Genomic DNA, 15,434 nt, shown 5'->3' with positions numbered 1-15,434 from the left:
CTTTTCCTCTGAGTCAGATGACTTCTGAACAGAGAAGTGACATGGTCTGCTTTACCTTTAATGGATTGTTGTGACTGCTGTGTTGAAAATAGACTTAGGAAGGGTCCAGAGTTGAAGCAGCAAGACCAGTTAGGAGGCTATTGTAATAATCCAAATGAGAAATGCAAAGTCAGACTTTGATCAGGGTGGTGGTAGCAGAGGTGGTAAGAAGTTGGATTTTGGATGTATTTCAAGGATAGAGCCAATAGGATTTCATGACAGATTGGATGTGGGTGGTGAGCAAGAATCAAAGATGACTTCAAGATTTTGGGTCCAACCAAATAGAAAGATGGAATTTCCATTATCTGAACTGGGGAAGAATGTGGGAAGAACAGGTCAAGGGAGAAGACTAAGAGTTTGGTTTTGGATACATTGAGATCAAAGAGGGGGATGTCGGTTTTCAAAATTTCTGAAGTGGAATCATTCTTAGTGATCATAACACTCAGGGTGTGACCCTGGGGGTGGGTATCTAAAAGTGGAATAAAGTGAAGTCATTATGATCAAAGAATTTAGAACTCTGGAGGTTGAAAGGTCAATGAAAGCTCCTAGGATGGTCACCTAGAATGGTAGCCCAGACAGGAGAGGAGGGGACAGGGCCAGTCTTCTCTCACCATTATGATGCTGAGTTAGAATATAAGTGGTTAGAAGTCACACAGATACCGCTTTGAGATGTGCAGAATTTGAATTGGGTTTAGATTTTGAACCTAAAACATTAGAAATAAGCAAGGTAGGGGCGCCTGGGTGGCGCAGTGGGTTAAGCGTCCGACTTCAGCCAGGTCACGATCTCGCGGTCCGTGGGTTCGAGCCCCGCGTCGGGCTCTGGGCTGATGGCTCGGAGCCTGGAGCCTGTTTCCGATTCTGTGTCTCCCTCTCTCTCTGCCCCTCCCCCGTTCATGCTCTGTCTCTCTCTGTCCCAAAAATAAATTAAAAAAAAAAAAGAAATAAGCAAGGTAGCAAAATGATTGTGTTTGCTAAATCAAACCAGAAAACATAATGATAAAGCTGTTTGGAACATATCCAGATGAGATCGATTTATAACCCCACTGTAACATAGATCAAAAATAGTGAATCGAAAAAGAAATTCAATGATTTCTCATGATTTAATCTTAATTGTTTTATTAAAAATTGTTTTTGGAAAGACATTTATACTTGGCTTGTTTAAAGCTTGGTGACATCATTTATATCAATTCATATAGCATTTTAGAAACCATGGCCCTGTCACATTTTAGGAAAATTTTCTAATAGCCACAAGAAGTACCCTCAGCCCCATTTGCAAGCCATGTTTCCAAACTCAGTTCTTAACCATAATTAAGAAGAGAGAGTAGGATGACCAGTCAGTCCTCCATAGCAGTTATAATAAACCTCTAAGTTCAGAAACCAATATTTGATAAAGACTTTTAAAATATCATACCTGTGGGGTACCTGGATGGCTCAGTCAGTTAAGCGTCTGACTCTTGGTTTTGGCTCAGGTCATCATCTCATGGATCATGGGTTTGAGCCCTGCATCAGGCTGCATGCTGTCAGTGTGGAGCCTGTTTGAGATTTTCTCTCCCTCTCTCTCTGGCCCTCCCCTACTTGTTCTGTCTGTCTGTCTCTCTCTCAAAATAAATAAATAAACTTTAAAAAATATATCATACCTGTGATTCATGAGTTCAAGCCCTGCACTAGGCTCTCTGCTATCAGCACAGAACTTGCTTTGGATCCTCTGTCTCCCTCTCTCTCTGCTCCTCCCCCCACTCACTCTCTCTCTCTCTCTCTCTCTCTCTCTCTCAAAACTAGATAAACATTAAAAATACATGTATCAAACCTGTGAGCTGGTGGATGTCACTTAAGCATCAGAATTCATTAAAGAGTATTAAAATTATAATCCAGGTTTATACAAATACAGATGGATATTTATCTTTGTATTGAGACTTACTTGAGAATAGAAACATCAAGAAAGTTCTTGTCTTTACCAATTAATAAATGAAGAGAAAAGATAATGAGATAGCTATACAATCCTTTAAAAAAAAAAAAAACCCCAGCTTGTTTCTGAGTGCTAGTAACACAGTCCAAGCTTTTATCTCTTCATAAATGCAACACAGGTAATCTCAAAGGGACTAGATATTTATAATTAAGTATATAATATTTAAATTGTCTTGTTTTGTGGAAAGTATGTGTTTGTGGGTGATTAAAAGATTCAGCATGTGTGGGTTTCATCTTTTAGTTCAACAGTAAAACATAAGTGACATTGGTGCTTGAATTCTTATTCAAGTAGCAAAGACATTCCTCAGACATACATAATACATCTGCTGAATAGATGATTCACCTTTCAGTAACTTCACAGGTGTTAACTTTGCCAAACAAAACAGGTAAACCATCTTCCATTCATTTTTTTCTGATGCAAGTTTTAAGTAAAAATTTTTTACAAAAAATATAAAAATATACATATGTAAGTCCATAACGTCCATTTAGAAAATGAATTTGCATCAACTTCTGAGATGTGAGGATTATGTAATGTATATTTTGTCAAAAAATAACTAAATTGGGCTCCTCCTAACTAAATCAGGAGGGAGGGGATTCTAAATCAGGGTTTCATGCAGTACTGAATTACACAAAGAAGATCTGATTGTAGAGTGGTGTTCAAATAAAATAGTCCCAGAAAAGAATGAAGAAAGAAACCTACCCAAACCCATCCGTGATCTGAACAATACAGACATGTGTGACTGTGAAACTTGGGCGGCTGCTTGGTAAGGACGTCAGCATCATATATTCATGGCTCATGCTTATGTGTAGCCATGGGGAAGAATAGCCTTAGTTATTGGACTTCGAAGAGTCTACTAGTGGTCGTACCACTGCATAGGCTTTTTTTTTTTTCAATGTAAGGTCACTTTATTTATTTTTTCAATATATGAAATTTATTGTCAAATTGGTTTCCATACAACACCCAGTGCTCATCCCAAAAGGTGCCCTCCTCAATACCCATCACCCACCCTCCCCTCCCTCCCACCCCCCATCAACCCTCAGTTTGTTCTCAGTTTTGAAGAGTCTCTTATGCTTTGGCTCTCTCCCACTCTAACCTCTTTTTTTTTTTTTCCTTCCCCTCCTCCATGGGTTTCTGTTAAGTTTCTCAGGATCCACATAAGAGTGAAAACATATGGTATCTGTCTTTCTCTGTATGGCTTATTTCACTTAGCATCACACTCTCCAGTTCCATCCACGTTGCTACAAAGGGCCATATTTCGTTCTTTCTCATTGCCATGTAGTACTCCATTGTGTATATAAACCACAATTTCTTTATCCATTCATCAGTTGATGGACATTTAGGCTCTTTCCATAATTTGGCTATTGTTGAGAGTGCTGCTATAAACATTGGGGTACAAGTGCCCCTATGCATCAGTACTCCTGTATCCCTTGGGTAAATTCCTAGCAGTGCTATTGCTGGGTCATAGGGTAGGTCTATTTTTAATTTTTTGAGGAACCTCCACACTGCTTTCCAGAGCGGCTGCACCAATTTGCATTCCCACCAACAGTGCAAGAGGGTTCCCGTTTCTCCACATCCTCTCCAGCATCTATAGTCTCCTGATTTGTTCATTTTAGCCACTCTGACTGGCATGAGGTGATATCTGAGTGTGGTTTTGATTTGTATTTCCCTGATAAGGAGCGACGTTGAGCATCTTTTCATGTGCATAGGCTTTTGACTGAACCAAATAGCTAGTCCCAGGTCAGCGGTGGCCCCTTTTCTAAAGCAGTGCCAGCACTGGTCTCTTTAAGTTATTACTTAATAAATGCATCATGAAGCTGATGGTTAACACTGTTCTTACTTTTGCAATCAATATTCACCCCATGATTCCCCTTCTTCTGGGAAGAGCCAAAGAAACTAATGAAGATTACTGTCCATAAGTCTATAATTTGAAAACATGATGACATGAGTGGATAGATAGGATAGGGGCTAGATTTTAAATTTGTATACAGGAGGCTTAAAGTAAACAAAATTGATCTGTATATGTGTAGCTCTCTTCCTAAGTGATGAAAGTAGTATTTTAAGAAATAGGTCTGAAAGTAATATGCAGAATATATTAGGACAGGAAAAAATTGGTGATACAGAGAGCTAAAGGTTACACCAAAAATCTAAAAATTAATACTTTTGCATCACCTTGGAGTTTTCAAGAGAGTTTGCCACATACCTCATTTGCTCTTTGCAATAATTTGTGGGGTGGCTATGAAGGATAATATTATCTACACAGATGAGGAAACAGGAAGCTAGAGTAAATGACTTGCCCAAAGTCATGCAGCTGTGATTGGCACAGCCAGGATTCCCGTCTGTCACACCACCTGTCTCCATTTCCATTGCTCCTAACATGATTGTATCCTGGGTGCATGTAGTGGCAGGAATGGAGAGGGAGGGACCACGCAGAAGGATTTTGAAATCACAAGTGAAAGAAATTGGCAATTGATTGGGTATAGGTGATAAATAGGAGAGGAAAAGGTGATTTGTAGGTTTCTAAAGCATGAAGACAGTGAGATTAATATCATCAGCTAATGTTAGCAACAAGCTTACTCTGTGCCAGGTCCTGTGCCACACTTTGCTTTATTATCTCAATGAATTCTCACCACTCTTTGGTGGGGGGAGAGGCATGTATTATTCTTGTCCCCATTTTATAAGGGGAATACATGAAACTTGTTCCCATTTTTAGAGGAAGAAAAACAATCAAGGTTTTTTCTACGAGACAAGGTAAAGTTCAACTGGACTTACTGGCCTATGATGTCTGTACTTGGGACCTGAGATTCAGGGCGATGGTTTGGTGTTTTTGTGTGTGTGGATGTAATTATGCCACTAGTCACGAAATAATCAAGCCAGGCCATTGTTAGTTATGATGTTTGCAAGTCTAGCACTGCCAAACTGTCTAATGCCTCTGAGTACTTTGCCTGTCGTTAAAGTAGGCTGCACTAAGTAGCTGGTTTTGCGTTGACTCTGGACTTTAAAGTGGCCAGCCAGGTAATCCAGGTACAAAGATAAGAATGCTTTCCTCCTCAGTTATTATTTTAAAATTAAAATATAACTAAGTGTTCAACATTCGCAAATCAATCAACGTGATACATCACATTAATAAAAGAAAAGATAAGAACCATATGATCCTGTCAATTGATGCAGAAAAGGCCTTTGACAAATTCAGCACCCTTTCTTAATAAAAACTCTTGAGAAAGTCGGGATAGAAGGAACATACTTAAACATCATAAAAGCCATTTATGAAAAGCCCACAGCTAACATCATCCTCAGTGGGGAAAAACTGAGAGCTTTTTCCCTGAGATCAGGAACACGACAGGGATGCCCACTCTCACCGCTGTTGTTTAACATAGTGTTGGAAGTTCTAGCATCAGCAATCAGACAACAAAAGGAAATCAAAGGGATCAAAATTGGCAAAGATGAAGTCAAGCTTTCGCTTTTTGCAGATGACATGATACTATACATGGAAAATCCAATAGACTCCACCAAAAGTCTGCTAGAACTGATACATGAATTTAGCAAAGTTGCAGGATACAAAATCAATGTACAGAAATCAGTTGCATTCTTATACACTAACAATGAAGCAACAGAAAGACAAATAAAGAAACTGATCCCATTCACAATTGCACCAACAAGCATAAAATACCTAGGAATAAATCTAACCAAAGATGTAAAAGATCTGTATGCTGAAAACTATAGAAAGCTTATGAAGGAAATTGAAGAAGATATAAAGAAATGGAAAGACATTCCCTGCTCATGGATTAGAAGAATAAATATTGTCAAAATATCAATACTACCCAAAGCTATCTACACATTCAATGCAATCCCAATCAAAATTGCACCAGCATTCTTCTCGAAACTAGAACAAGGAATCCTAAAATTCATATGGAACCACAAAAGGCCCCAAATAGCCAAAGTAATTTTGAAGAAGAAGACCAAAGCAGGAGGCATCACAATCCCAGACTTTAGCCTCTACTACAAAACTGTCATCATCAAGACAGCGTGGTATTGGCATAAAAACAGACACATAGACCAATGGAATAGAATAGAAACCCCAGAACTAGACCCACAAACGTATGGCCAACTAATCTTTGACAAAGCAGGAAAGAACATCCAATGGAAAAAAGACAGTCTCTTTAACAAACGGTGCTGGGAGAACTGGACAGCAACATGCAGAAGAATGAAACTAGACCACTTTCTTACACCATTCACAAAAATAAACTCAAAATGGATAAAGGACCTGAATGTGAGACAGGAAACCATCAAAACCCTAGAGGAGAAAGCAGGAAAAGACCTCTCTGACCTCAGCCGTAGCAATCTCTTACTCGACACATCCCCAAAGATAAGAGAATTAAAAGCAAAAATGAATTACTGGGACCTTAAGAAGATAAAAAGCTTCTGCACAGCAAAGGAAACAACCAACAAAACTAAAAGGCAACCAACGGAATGGGAAAAGATATTTGCAAATGACATATCGGACAAAGGGCTAGTATCCAAAATCTATAAAGAGCTCACCAAACTCCACACCCGAAAAACAAATAACCCAGTGAAGAAATGGGCAGAAAACATGAATAGACACTTCTCTAAAGAAGACATCCGGATGGCCAACAGGCACATGAAAAGATGTTCAACGCCGCTCCTTATCAGGGAAATACAAATCAAAACCACACTCAGATATCACCTCACGCCAGTCAGAGTGGCCAAAATGAACAAATCAGGAGACTACAGATGTTGGAGAGGATGTGGAGAAACGGGAACCCTCTTGCACTGTTGGTGGGAATGCAAATTGGTGCAGCCACTCTGGAAAACAGTGTGGAGGTTCCTCAGAAAATTAAAAATAGGGGCGCCTGGGTGGCTCAGTCGGTTGAGCGGCCAACTTCGGCTCAGGTCACGATCTCGCAGTCTGTGAGTTCGAGCCCCGCGTCGGGCTCTGTGCTGACAGCTCAGAGCCTGGAGCCTGTTTCAGATTCTGTGTCTCCCTCTCTCTGACCCTCCCCCGTTCATGCTTTGTCTCTCTCTGTCTCAAAAATAAATAAATGTTAAAAAAAATTAAAAAAAAAAAAAAGAAAATTAAAAATAGACCTACCCTATGACCCAGCAATAGCACTGCTAGGAATTTACCCAAGGGATACAGGAGTACTGATGCATAGGGGCACTTGTACCCCAATGTTTGTAGCAGCACTCTCAACAATAGCCAAATTATGGAAAGAGCCTAAATGTCCATCAACTAATGAATGGATAAAGAAATTGTGGTTTATATACACAATGGAGTACTACATGGCAATGAGAAAGAACGAAATATGGCCCTTTGTAGCAACGTGGATGGAACTGGAGAGTGTGATGCTAAGTGAAATAAGCCATACAGAGAAAGACAGATACCATATGTTTTCACTCTTATGTGGATCCTGAGAAACTTAACAGAAACCCATGGAGGAGGGGAAGGGGAAAAAAAAAAAGAGGTTAGAGTGGGAGAGAGCCAAAGCATAAGAGACTCTTCAAAACTGAGAACAAACTGAGGGTTGATGGGGGGTGGGAGGGAGGGGAGGGTGGGTGATGGGTATTGAGGAGGGCACCTTTTGGGATGAGCACTGGGTGTTGTATGGAAACCAATTTGACAGTAAATTTCATATATTAAAATAAATAAATAAATAAATAAATAAATAAATAAATAAATAAACAAACATTTAAAAAAACAAAAAAAAAACAAGAAAAAAATAGTTGATAAGTCAACAACTTAAAAAAAAAAACTGAGGGGGCGCCTGGGTGGCGCAGTCGGTTAAGCGTCCGACTTCAGCCAGGTCACGATCTCGCGGTCCGTGAGTTCGAGCCCCGCGTCAGGCTCTGGGCTGATGGCTCGGAGCCTGGAGCCTGTTTCCGATTCTGTGTCTCCCTCTCTCTCTGCCCCTTCCCCGATCATGCTCTGTCTCTCTCTGTCCCAAAAATAAATAAAAAACGTTGAAAAAAATTAAAAAAAAAAAAACAAACTGAGAACAACTGAGGGTTGATGGGGGGTGGGAGGGAGGGGAGGGTGGGTGATGGGTATTGAGGAGGGCACCTTTTGGGATGAGCACTGGGTGTTGCATGGAAACTAATTTGACAATAAATTTCATATATTGAAAAAAAATAAAAAAATAAAAATAAAATATAACTAAGTATAATTATCAAGTGACTATTAATAGAAATATTGAATTTATGTAGAATACATTATTTAGACTAAAAGTCTTAAGTACAATTACCTTACTTCTTAATTGTTATCAGTCACTGTCCAGATTAAGCCTGGTTTTCCCCTTAGGTTAACCACTTCACACATTTTTACCTTGTCATGAGCCTCTGTTGGTGCCGAGGGTATGTCTGAGACCCTGATTGGCCATACCTCCCTCTAATCTTTGAATTGCTCTGTAAACTCATTTAAAACTATTTGACAAAAGAGCCTTCTCAAAGTTCCTGCTTCAGTCCTTGCTTCCTTTTTCTCTTTCAGTCAGTCAGAGAAAGGAAAAGCAATTGTATATATCAAATAAATAGTGTATGAAAAAAATCCCAAACCTTTTCCAAACGGTGGTTTACCAGCTCACTTCTAAAGGCTCCAAACTGTATCTCTTTAGGTATCTACCTGTTAGTTATTCATTCACTTGCCTGCATGTAGCAGTATCTTAGCAACCAGAAATTTCATGGAGAAATCCTAACTCTTCCCTAATACCACCTGTTTTTTAGAAGTTGGCCTTCTTTTAAAAGACTTGGAGTTATATAAGCAAGAAATGCCAGAATTTAGTTCCTTTAGAAAATAAATTTAAATAAATCATAACAATTTTTTACAGGGCTATAAAGAAGTTTCTTCCCAGTGGTCCTTCACTCTGAGGTTGCATTGGAGATTATACTGGTGGGGAAACTCTGTTCACTCCCAGGGCAAAGGGTCATGGCTGTAAGTGTCCTTCTTCCTGATTCGCTCTAGGATTGTGAAGATGTCCAGTCCCAACCTGAACATCGTGACCTTACTTGGCAGTTGTCTGACTTACAGTAGCATTTACCTCTTCGGGATTCAAGATCGAGATGCTTTAGCGGGAGGCTCAATGGAAACTCTCATTCAGGTGGGTTAAATCTTAAGTTTTTGTTTTGAGAAAAATGTTCAACTTTTGATATCTTTTTAAATCAGCGTCTCCTGTAGATGGTGGTTACCTTTATCCTCTGAATGGGTACTCTCAGAGGTGATCATTGTATTGCTTAGTGAGGTCCACATCTGTCCCGTGCCCTGTGTGGACTGAAGCTTTGCAGAGTAGAATGTGGAGAACAATTAAGATCCCTCTCATGCCTCTTGCTTCTGTCCCTTTTCCCTGTAGATAAGACTATCCATGCTGTGCATTGGGACCTCCCTTGTGTTTGGCCCCATTCTGGGGAAGAGCTGGCGACTCTACAAGGTGTTTACCCAGAGGGTCCCGGACAAGAGAGTGGTGAGTAAGCAGCAAGTAGACACTACTTGATTACAAACAGCAACTTTATTATTGATTATTAGCTAGGGAAGTTTGTGTCAGATTAATGGGTCTGGCTCTTATATGGCAATCTGTAGTTCCTGCTTCTCATTTCAAACCCTGGAGTGGTGTGGCCTCCTAAGTCCCCAAGCCTGGAAGGCCATGTGTCAGTGCTCTTGGGAGATAGGTCTTTGAACATAGTTCTGCTTCATATGCAACCCAGGCCATGGTACTGCTGGTACTGTGTGAGCTGGCCAACATCTGGCACCAGTGAGAGGGAGAACAAGATTCCCAGAAAGACTGTTGTTTGGCACAAGTGTGAGCTGAAAATGGAGTGAGGGAGAGTGATTACAGGGAAGCTGTAGCAAGTAAGGAGAGCTTTTTCCTTCACTGGAACCCAGGTCTTCTCCATGCCAAATGCCATTCTCTGCACTAAGAAGGATGGGCTTGGAGCAGTGAGCAAGAAAGAGGACACCCATTCAGCAGATAGAATCAACCCTAGAAGCTATGTGCGAGCCAAATGACCTAGATGTGTCCCTGACATCAGATGTCATCCTGACAACATTTCCCCATTTTATCAGCTTTTCTGCCCAAACCTCAAAGCCTGATCATCAAACCCTTGGGCTATAGGCCCTACCCAGACCCAGTATATCACTCAGTTGGAGTTTACTTCTCTGCAATGATTTCTTTTTTTTGCAAACATTATTGAATCATGGTAAATACTTACGAAAAGCTCAGCTGTGAGTAACCATAATATGAAAAAAATTGCCTAAAGGACAAGAAATTCATCTGTCCCTCTAGAACACAGATTCCTTTTTATTTAAAAAATAGTTTTATTGAGGCATAATTGACATGCAATGAACTGCATATATTTAAACTATATGATTTGATAAGTTTTGACATATGTATACACTCATGAAATGTTGCGTAAAATCTGCAGAAGTTTCCTCATGAATCTTTGATATCTCCCTCTCCTGTCCAATCCTTATATCCATTCCTATTCCTGGGCAACTATTGATTTGCTTTTTGTCACTATAGACTAGTTTGCATTTTTCCAAAATTTTATATAAATGGAATAATACAGTATGTACTCTTTTTTTTTTACCTGTTATAATTATTTTACTTTTACTTGGCATAATTGTTTTAAGATTCATACATATTATTGCATGGACCAGTGGTTCTATTTGTGTTATTGCTGAGTAATAGTCCAATGTGTAGACATACAGTTTGTTTATCCATTCATCTGTTGATAGATGTTTAGGTTTTTTTCCAGTTTGGGGCTATTAAAAGTAAATCTGCTATGAACATTGTTGTATAAGTCTTTGTGTAGGCATATGTTTTCATTTTTCTTGGTTAAAAACCTAAGAGTAGAATGGGTGGGTCATATGGTAAGTGTATTTTTAACTTTTCAAAAAATTGACTGTTTCCCCAAATGGTTGTACCTATTACATTCCCACCAGCAGTGTATGAGAGTCCTTCATTTCTACATCCTTGCCAACATGTGACTTGGTTGTTCTTTGTAGTCATTCTAATACATGTGAATAGTAGTATCTCATTGTATTTTTAATTTGCATTTCCTTAATGCAATGTTGAGCATCTTTTCACATGGTTATTTGCTATCCATATGTCTTCTTTGGTGAAATATCTGTTCAAATCTTTTACCCATTTTTTAAAAACTTTAGTTGTTTGTTTTCTTATTATTGAGGGTTTTTTTTAATGTTTATTTTTAAGAGCGAGAACGCAGGCGCGTGCAAACTGGGGAGGGGCAGGGAGAGAGGGGGACAGAGGATGCGAAGCGGGCTCTGTGCTGACAGCAGAGAGCCCAATGCCGAGGGCTCAAACCCACAAACTGAACCAAGAGATCTATACCTGAGCTGAAGTCAGACTCTCAACCGACTGAGCTACCCAGGCATCCTTTTATTATTGAGTTTTGAGAGTTCTTTTTATATTCTGGATACAATTCTGTCAGCAAATACATATGCTTTGCAAAGATTTTCTTCCAATTTTTTGTGTCCTTTTTTTCATTCACTTAAGAGTATCTTTCAAAGAAAAGACATTTCTAATTTTGATGATATCCAATTTACCAATTTGTTCTTTTATGGATCATGTTTTGGTATCAGATCTAAGAAATGTTTGCCTAACCCAAGGCCTCAAAAAGTTTCTCCTGTGTTTACTTCTAGAAGTTTTAGAGTTTTAGTTTTTACATTTAGGCATATGATCCATCTTGAGTTAATTTTGGAATATGGTGTGAATATGAATCAAAGTTAATTTTTTTGCATATTAATATGTTTATTCAAATCTAGGTCCTTTGAATTTCCATATGAATTTTTCACTTGGTTTGCCAGTTTCTGCCAATTTCTGCTGGGATTTTGACTGAGATGTATTGAATCTATAGAACAAATTGTGGAGAACTAACTTCTTAACAATGTTGTGTTTTTTAACCCATGAACACAATATATTTCTTCATTTATTAAGGTCTTTTCTAATTTTTATCAATAATTTTTTATAGTTTTCAGTGAAGGTCTTTCATACCTTCTGTAGGATTTACTCCTAAGTACTTTTTTTGCTATTATATGTGTTATTGTTTTTTATTTCACTTCCTGATTTTTTGTTGCTAATATATAGAAATACAATTGGTTTTCATATGCTGATCTTCTTTGCTCCAACCTTCCTAAGCTATGTATTGCTCCCATTAGCTTTTTTGTAGATCCTACAGATTTTCAACATAGATAGATGATCATATCATCTATGAATAAACACAGTTTCTTTCCATCTTCTGTATGATGGCACTGTCTAGAAATACCAGTACAATGTTCAATAGAGGTGCTGAGTGCTAGGGTGCCTGTGTGGCTCAGTTGATTAAGTGTCTGACTCTTGATTTTGGCCCACCTCGGGCTCTGCACTGACAGCCTAGAGCTGGCTTGGGATTCTCTGTGTCCCTCTCTCTCTGCACCTTCCCCACTCATGCTCTTCCTCTCCCTCTCTCTCAAAATAAATAAAAATTTAAAAAAAAAGAAATGCAGAGCACAGACAACCTTGAATTTTTCTTGACCTTATGGGGAAAGCATTCAGTATTTCAAAACTAAGTATGTTAGCTATAGATGTAGATTTCCTTTATCTAGTTGGGGAAGTTTCCTTCTATTCACATTTTTCTGGGTTTTAATAAAGGGTTTTAATAAAGAATTTATGTTGGGTTCTGTCAAATGCTTTTTCTGTGTCTACTGATCATATTTTTTTCAAATTTGTTTAGTTTGTTAGTATGGTGAATTACATGAAATGATTTTAGGATCTCAAACCAATCCTGTATTCCTGAGACAAACTCCACTTGGTCATGATACATAATCCTCTTCTTATATTGTTGTCCTCCTCTTCATAAAATTTTGTTTATAATGTGTGTACTCATGTTCTTTTTTTTCTTTTCAAAATTTTTTTTGAAAGTTTATTTATTTTGAGAGAGTGAGAGAGTAGGGGAGGGCCAGAGAGAAAAAGAGAGAGAATTCCAAGCAGGCTCCAGCCCAATACAGGGCTTGAACTCACAAACTGTGAAACCATGACTGGAGTTGAAACCAAGAGTCCAACACTTAACCAACTGAGCCACCCAGGCGCCCCTATACTCATGTTCTTAAGGGGTGTTGTTCTGTAGCTTTATTTTTTATAAAATACTTTTCTGGCTTTGGTGTAGGGTAATACCAGCCTTATAGTATGAATTAGGAAGTTTGCCCTCCTCTTCAGTTTTGGAAGAGTTTGTGCAAAATGCCATAATTGGCATTCACATATAGTGTGAGTGTCTCTCAATAGCATGCTTCCATTTCTCCCTCTCCTGATCTTTGTGTTGTTTTTACTTCTACATATGTTATAAGCCCCACACAGTTGTTACTAATTTTGGTTTGAACAGTTATATTTTAAAGATATTTAAATAATTAAAATTAACACATACTTTTCCATGAAGGTCATATTTCCTTATATAGATCCATATTTTCATCTGGTATCATCTTCCTTTTGCTGTAAGAATATTAACATTCTCATGCGGGTGTGCTAATGCTGAATTCTTTCAACTTTTGTTTGTCTGAAAAAGTCTTTATTTCCCCCTTTGTTTCAGAAGGCTGCTTTTGCTGGATATAGAATGATAGGTTGAGGCTTTCTTTTCTTCTTTCAGTACTTTGAAGTTTTCACTCCACTGTCTTCTCACTTGGCCTTGTATCTGATAAGAAATCTGATGCCATCCTTATCTTTCTTCCTCTACACATACTGTGTGTTTTCTGCTGGTTGATTTGAAGATTTTTTTATCACTGGTTTTGAGCAGTTTGATGAAGCAACTGGTTTTTATCTTACAAACACCATGAATCATGTAAATGGTTGTACTTCCTTCTTTTCATTGGCTGTCAAAAACTCAGATCCATATTTCTGCCCCAATTCATGAAGGCTGTGTACTCTCCTCACCTGACCTTTCATCCTGAGTCTCCATATTTTCTCTTTTCCCTGATATTTTTTCAATTTTTCATCTTGTTACAGTATATATACTTTATTAATTTTATTTCTCTAGTTACAAAAGTAACACATCCTCTTTGTATGAAGTCAAATGATTCATATACATATAAAGAAAATGATAGTAATCTCTCTTCCACCACCCTTATCTTTTAATCGTGTCCTCCAGGTTAGTGGCTGTTTACAGTTTTATGTGAAAACTTCCATATCTCTCTATACGCTCATATCAACAAATATAGAAATAATAGTATGTTCATTTTATAAGACCCCTTAATCCATTGTGGGAAAGGCAGGATATGGAAAAAATAAACAAATGAAGATGTTTAATGGTGAAGGTGATATGGACATAATACCATAGCGCATCTTTAGTGTGTGTTTCATCTTTAATGGCTGGATAGGAAGCCCCCTGGGAGGGCTGACCCCGGAGCCTTTAGCTCAGAGCACATAGGGTACTCCAGTCCCTGTGTCATATAGCCAGCAAGCAAAGGAAAATTATGACCTTGACTCTTTTGCAGATAATCAAAGACCTGCAGCTACTGGGGTTGGTGGCAGCCCTGGTGATAGCAGACGTGATCCTGCTTGTGACGTGGGTGCTGACTGATCCCATCCAGTGCCTCCAGATTCTCGGTGTCAGTATGACGGTGAGGGGCCCAATCCCTGGAGAATCTAGTTCCTGAGCTGGGAGGACTGGCTTCTGTGGGTACACTGGGGTCATCCTCCCAAGCAGTTAACATTAACAAGCAGTTAAATGACCCAAAAGGAGGGAGAATTAGGATCCGTGGTTGCTGTGAATGCCCTGCCCCTCGTCTGCAGTGTGTGCTGCCTCCCACTGCTCCTGCTCCACGTGTCTTCCAATGGCATCTATTGAGATGTTGGCACACTGGAACTGCCTGGCAGTTATCTCTGTTTTCACGTCCACATTATCAGTAGTGAGACTTTCAGCTACAGGAAGTTACCTTCCCCTAATTGTTGAGAAGTAAAGGCAGGATTTTGAGATGGTCTGTGGAGTCAGTGAGCCCTCATTCAAATCCCACCTACCAGCCATGTGACCTTGGGAAAGTCATTTAACCTCGCTAAGGCTCTATTGCCTCATAGGCAAAATGGTTATGATATTACTTCCTATTTCATAGGGCTGTGGTGAAGATTAAGTGAAACAATGCAGGTAAAGGGCTCAACTGTGCCTAGTACATAGTGTTCAGTCAACAGGAAGTATTATATGTCTCTGGCCTCACAAGGGGTGAAGAATACAGCGGACTCTTGACATTGCAGATTTAATATTTACAGTTTCAACTGTTAACAAATAGCAGGAACATGATATGAAATCCTTTGTAATTTTGCTGATACACTAGTTTGAGTCACTGTGGTAGCAAAGCACTTAACTGGGGAGTAAACCCCACCACTACCAAGTATCCACATGTCAGCCAGACTTTATCGTCTTCTCCTTTAACCCATAGTCAACT

General features: G+C 39.1%; 1 protein-coding gene across 1 annotated transcript in view; it reads left to right on the top strand.

The window, feature by feature from the left end:
- The window catches only part of GPR156 (G protein-coupled receptor 156), a 68,410-nt gene that overhangs the window by 34,545 nt on the left and 18,431 nt on the right, over positions 1 to 15,434 (top strand). The window contains exons 3-5 of the mRNA XM_007098345.3: positions 8,976 to 9,111; positions 9,361 to 9,471; positions 14,490 to 14,615. Coding sequence (XP_007098407.1) covers positions 8,976 to 9,111; positions 9,361 to 9,471; positions 14,490 to 14,615 — 373 coding nt within the window. The remainder of the gene's footprint in view (positions 1 to 8,975; positions 9,112 to 9,360; positions 9,472 to 14,489; positions 14,616 to 15,434) is intronic.

This window comes from Panthera tigris, chromosome C2 (genome assembly GCF_018350195.1).
Source record: "Panthera tigris isolate Pti1 chromosome C2, P.tigris_Pti1_mat1.1, whole genome shotgun sequence".
Taxonomy (NCBI): domain Eukaryota; kingdom Metazoa; phylum Chordata; class Mammalia; order Carnivora; family Felidae; genus Panthera; species Panthera tigris.
The sequence above is the reverse complement of the archived record's forward strand: the minus strand, read 5'-3'. Positions and strand labels throughout refer to the sequence as shown.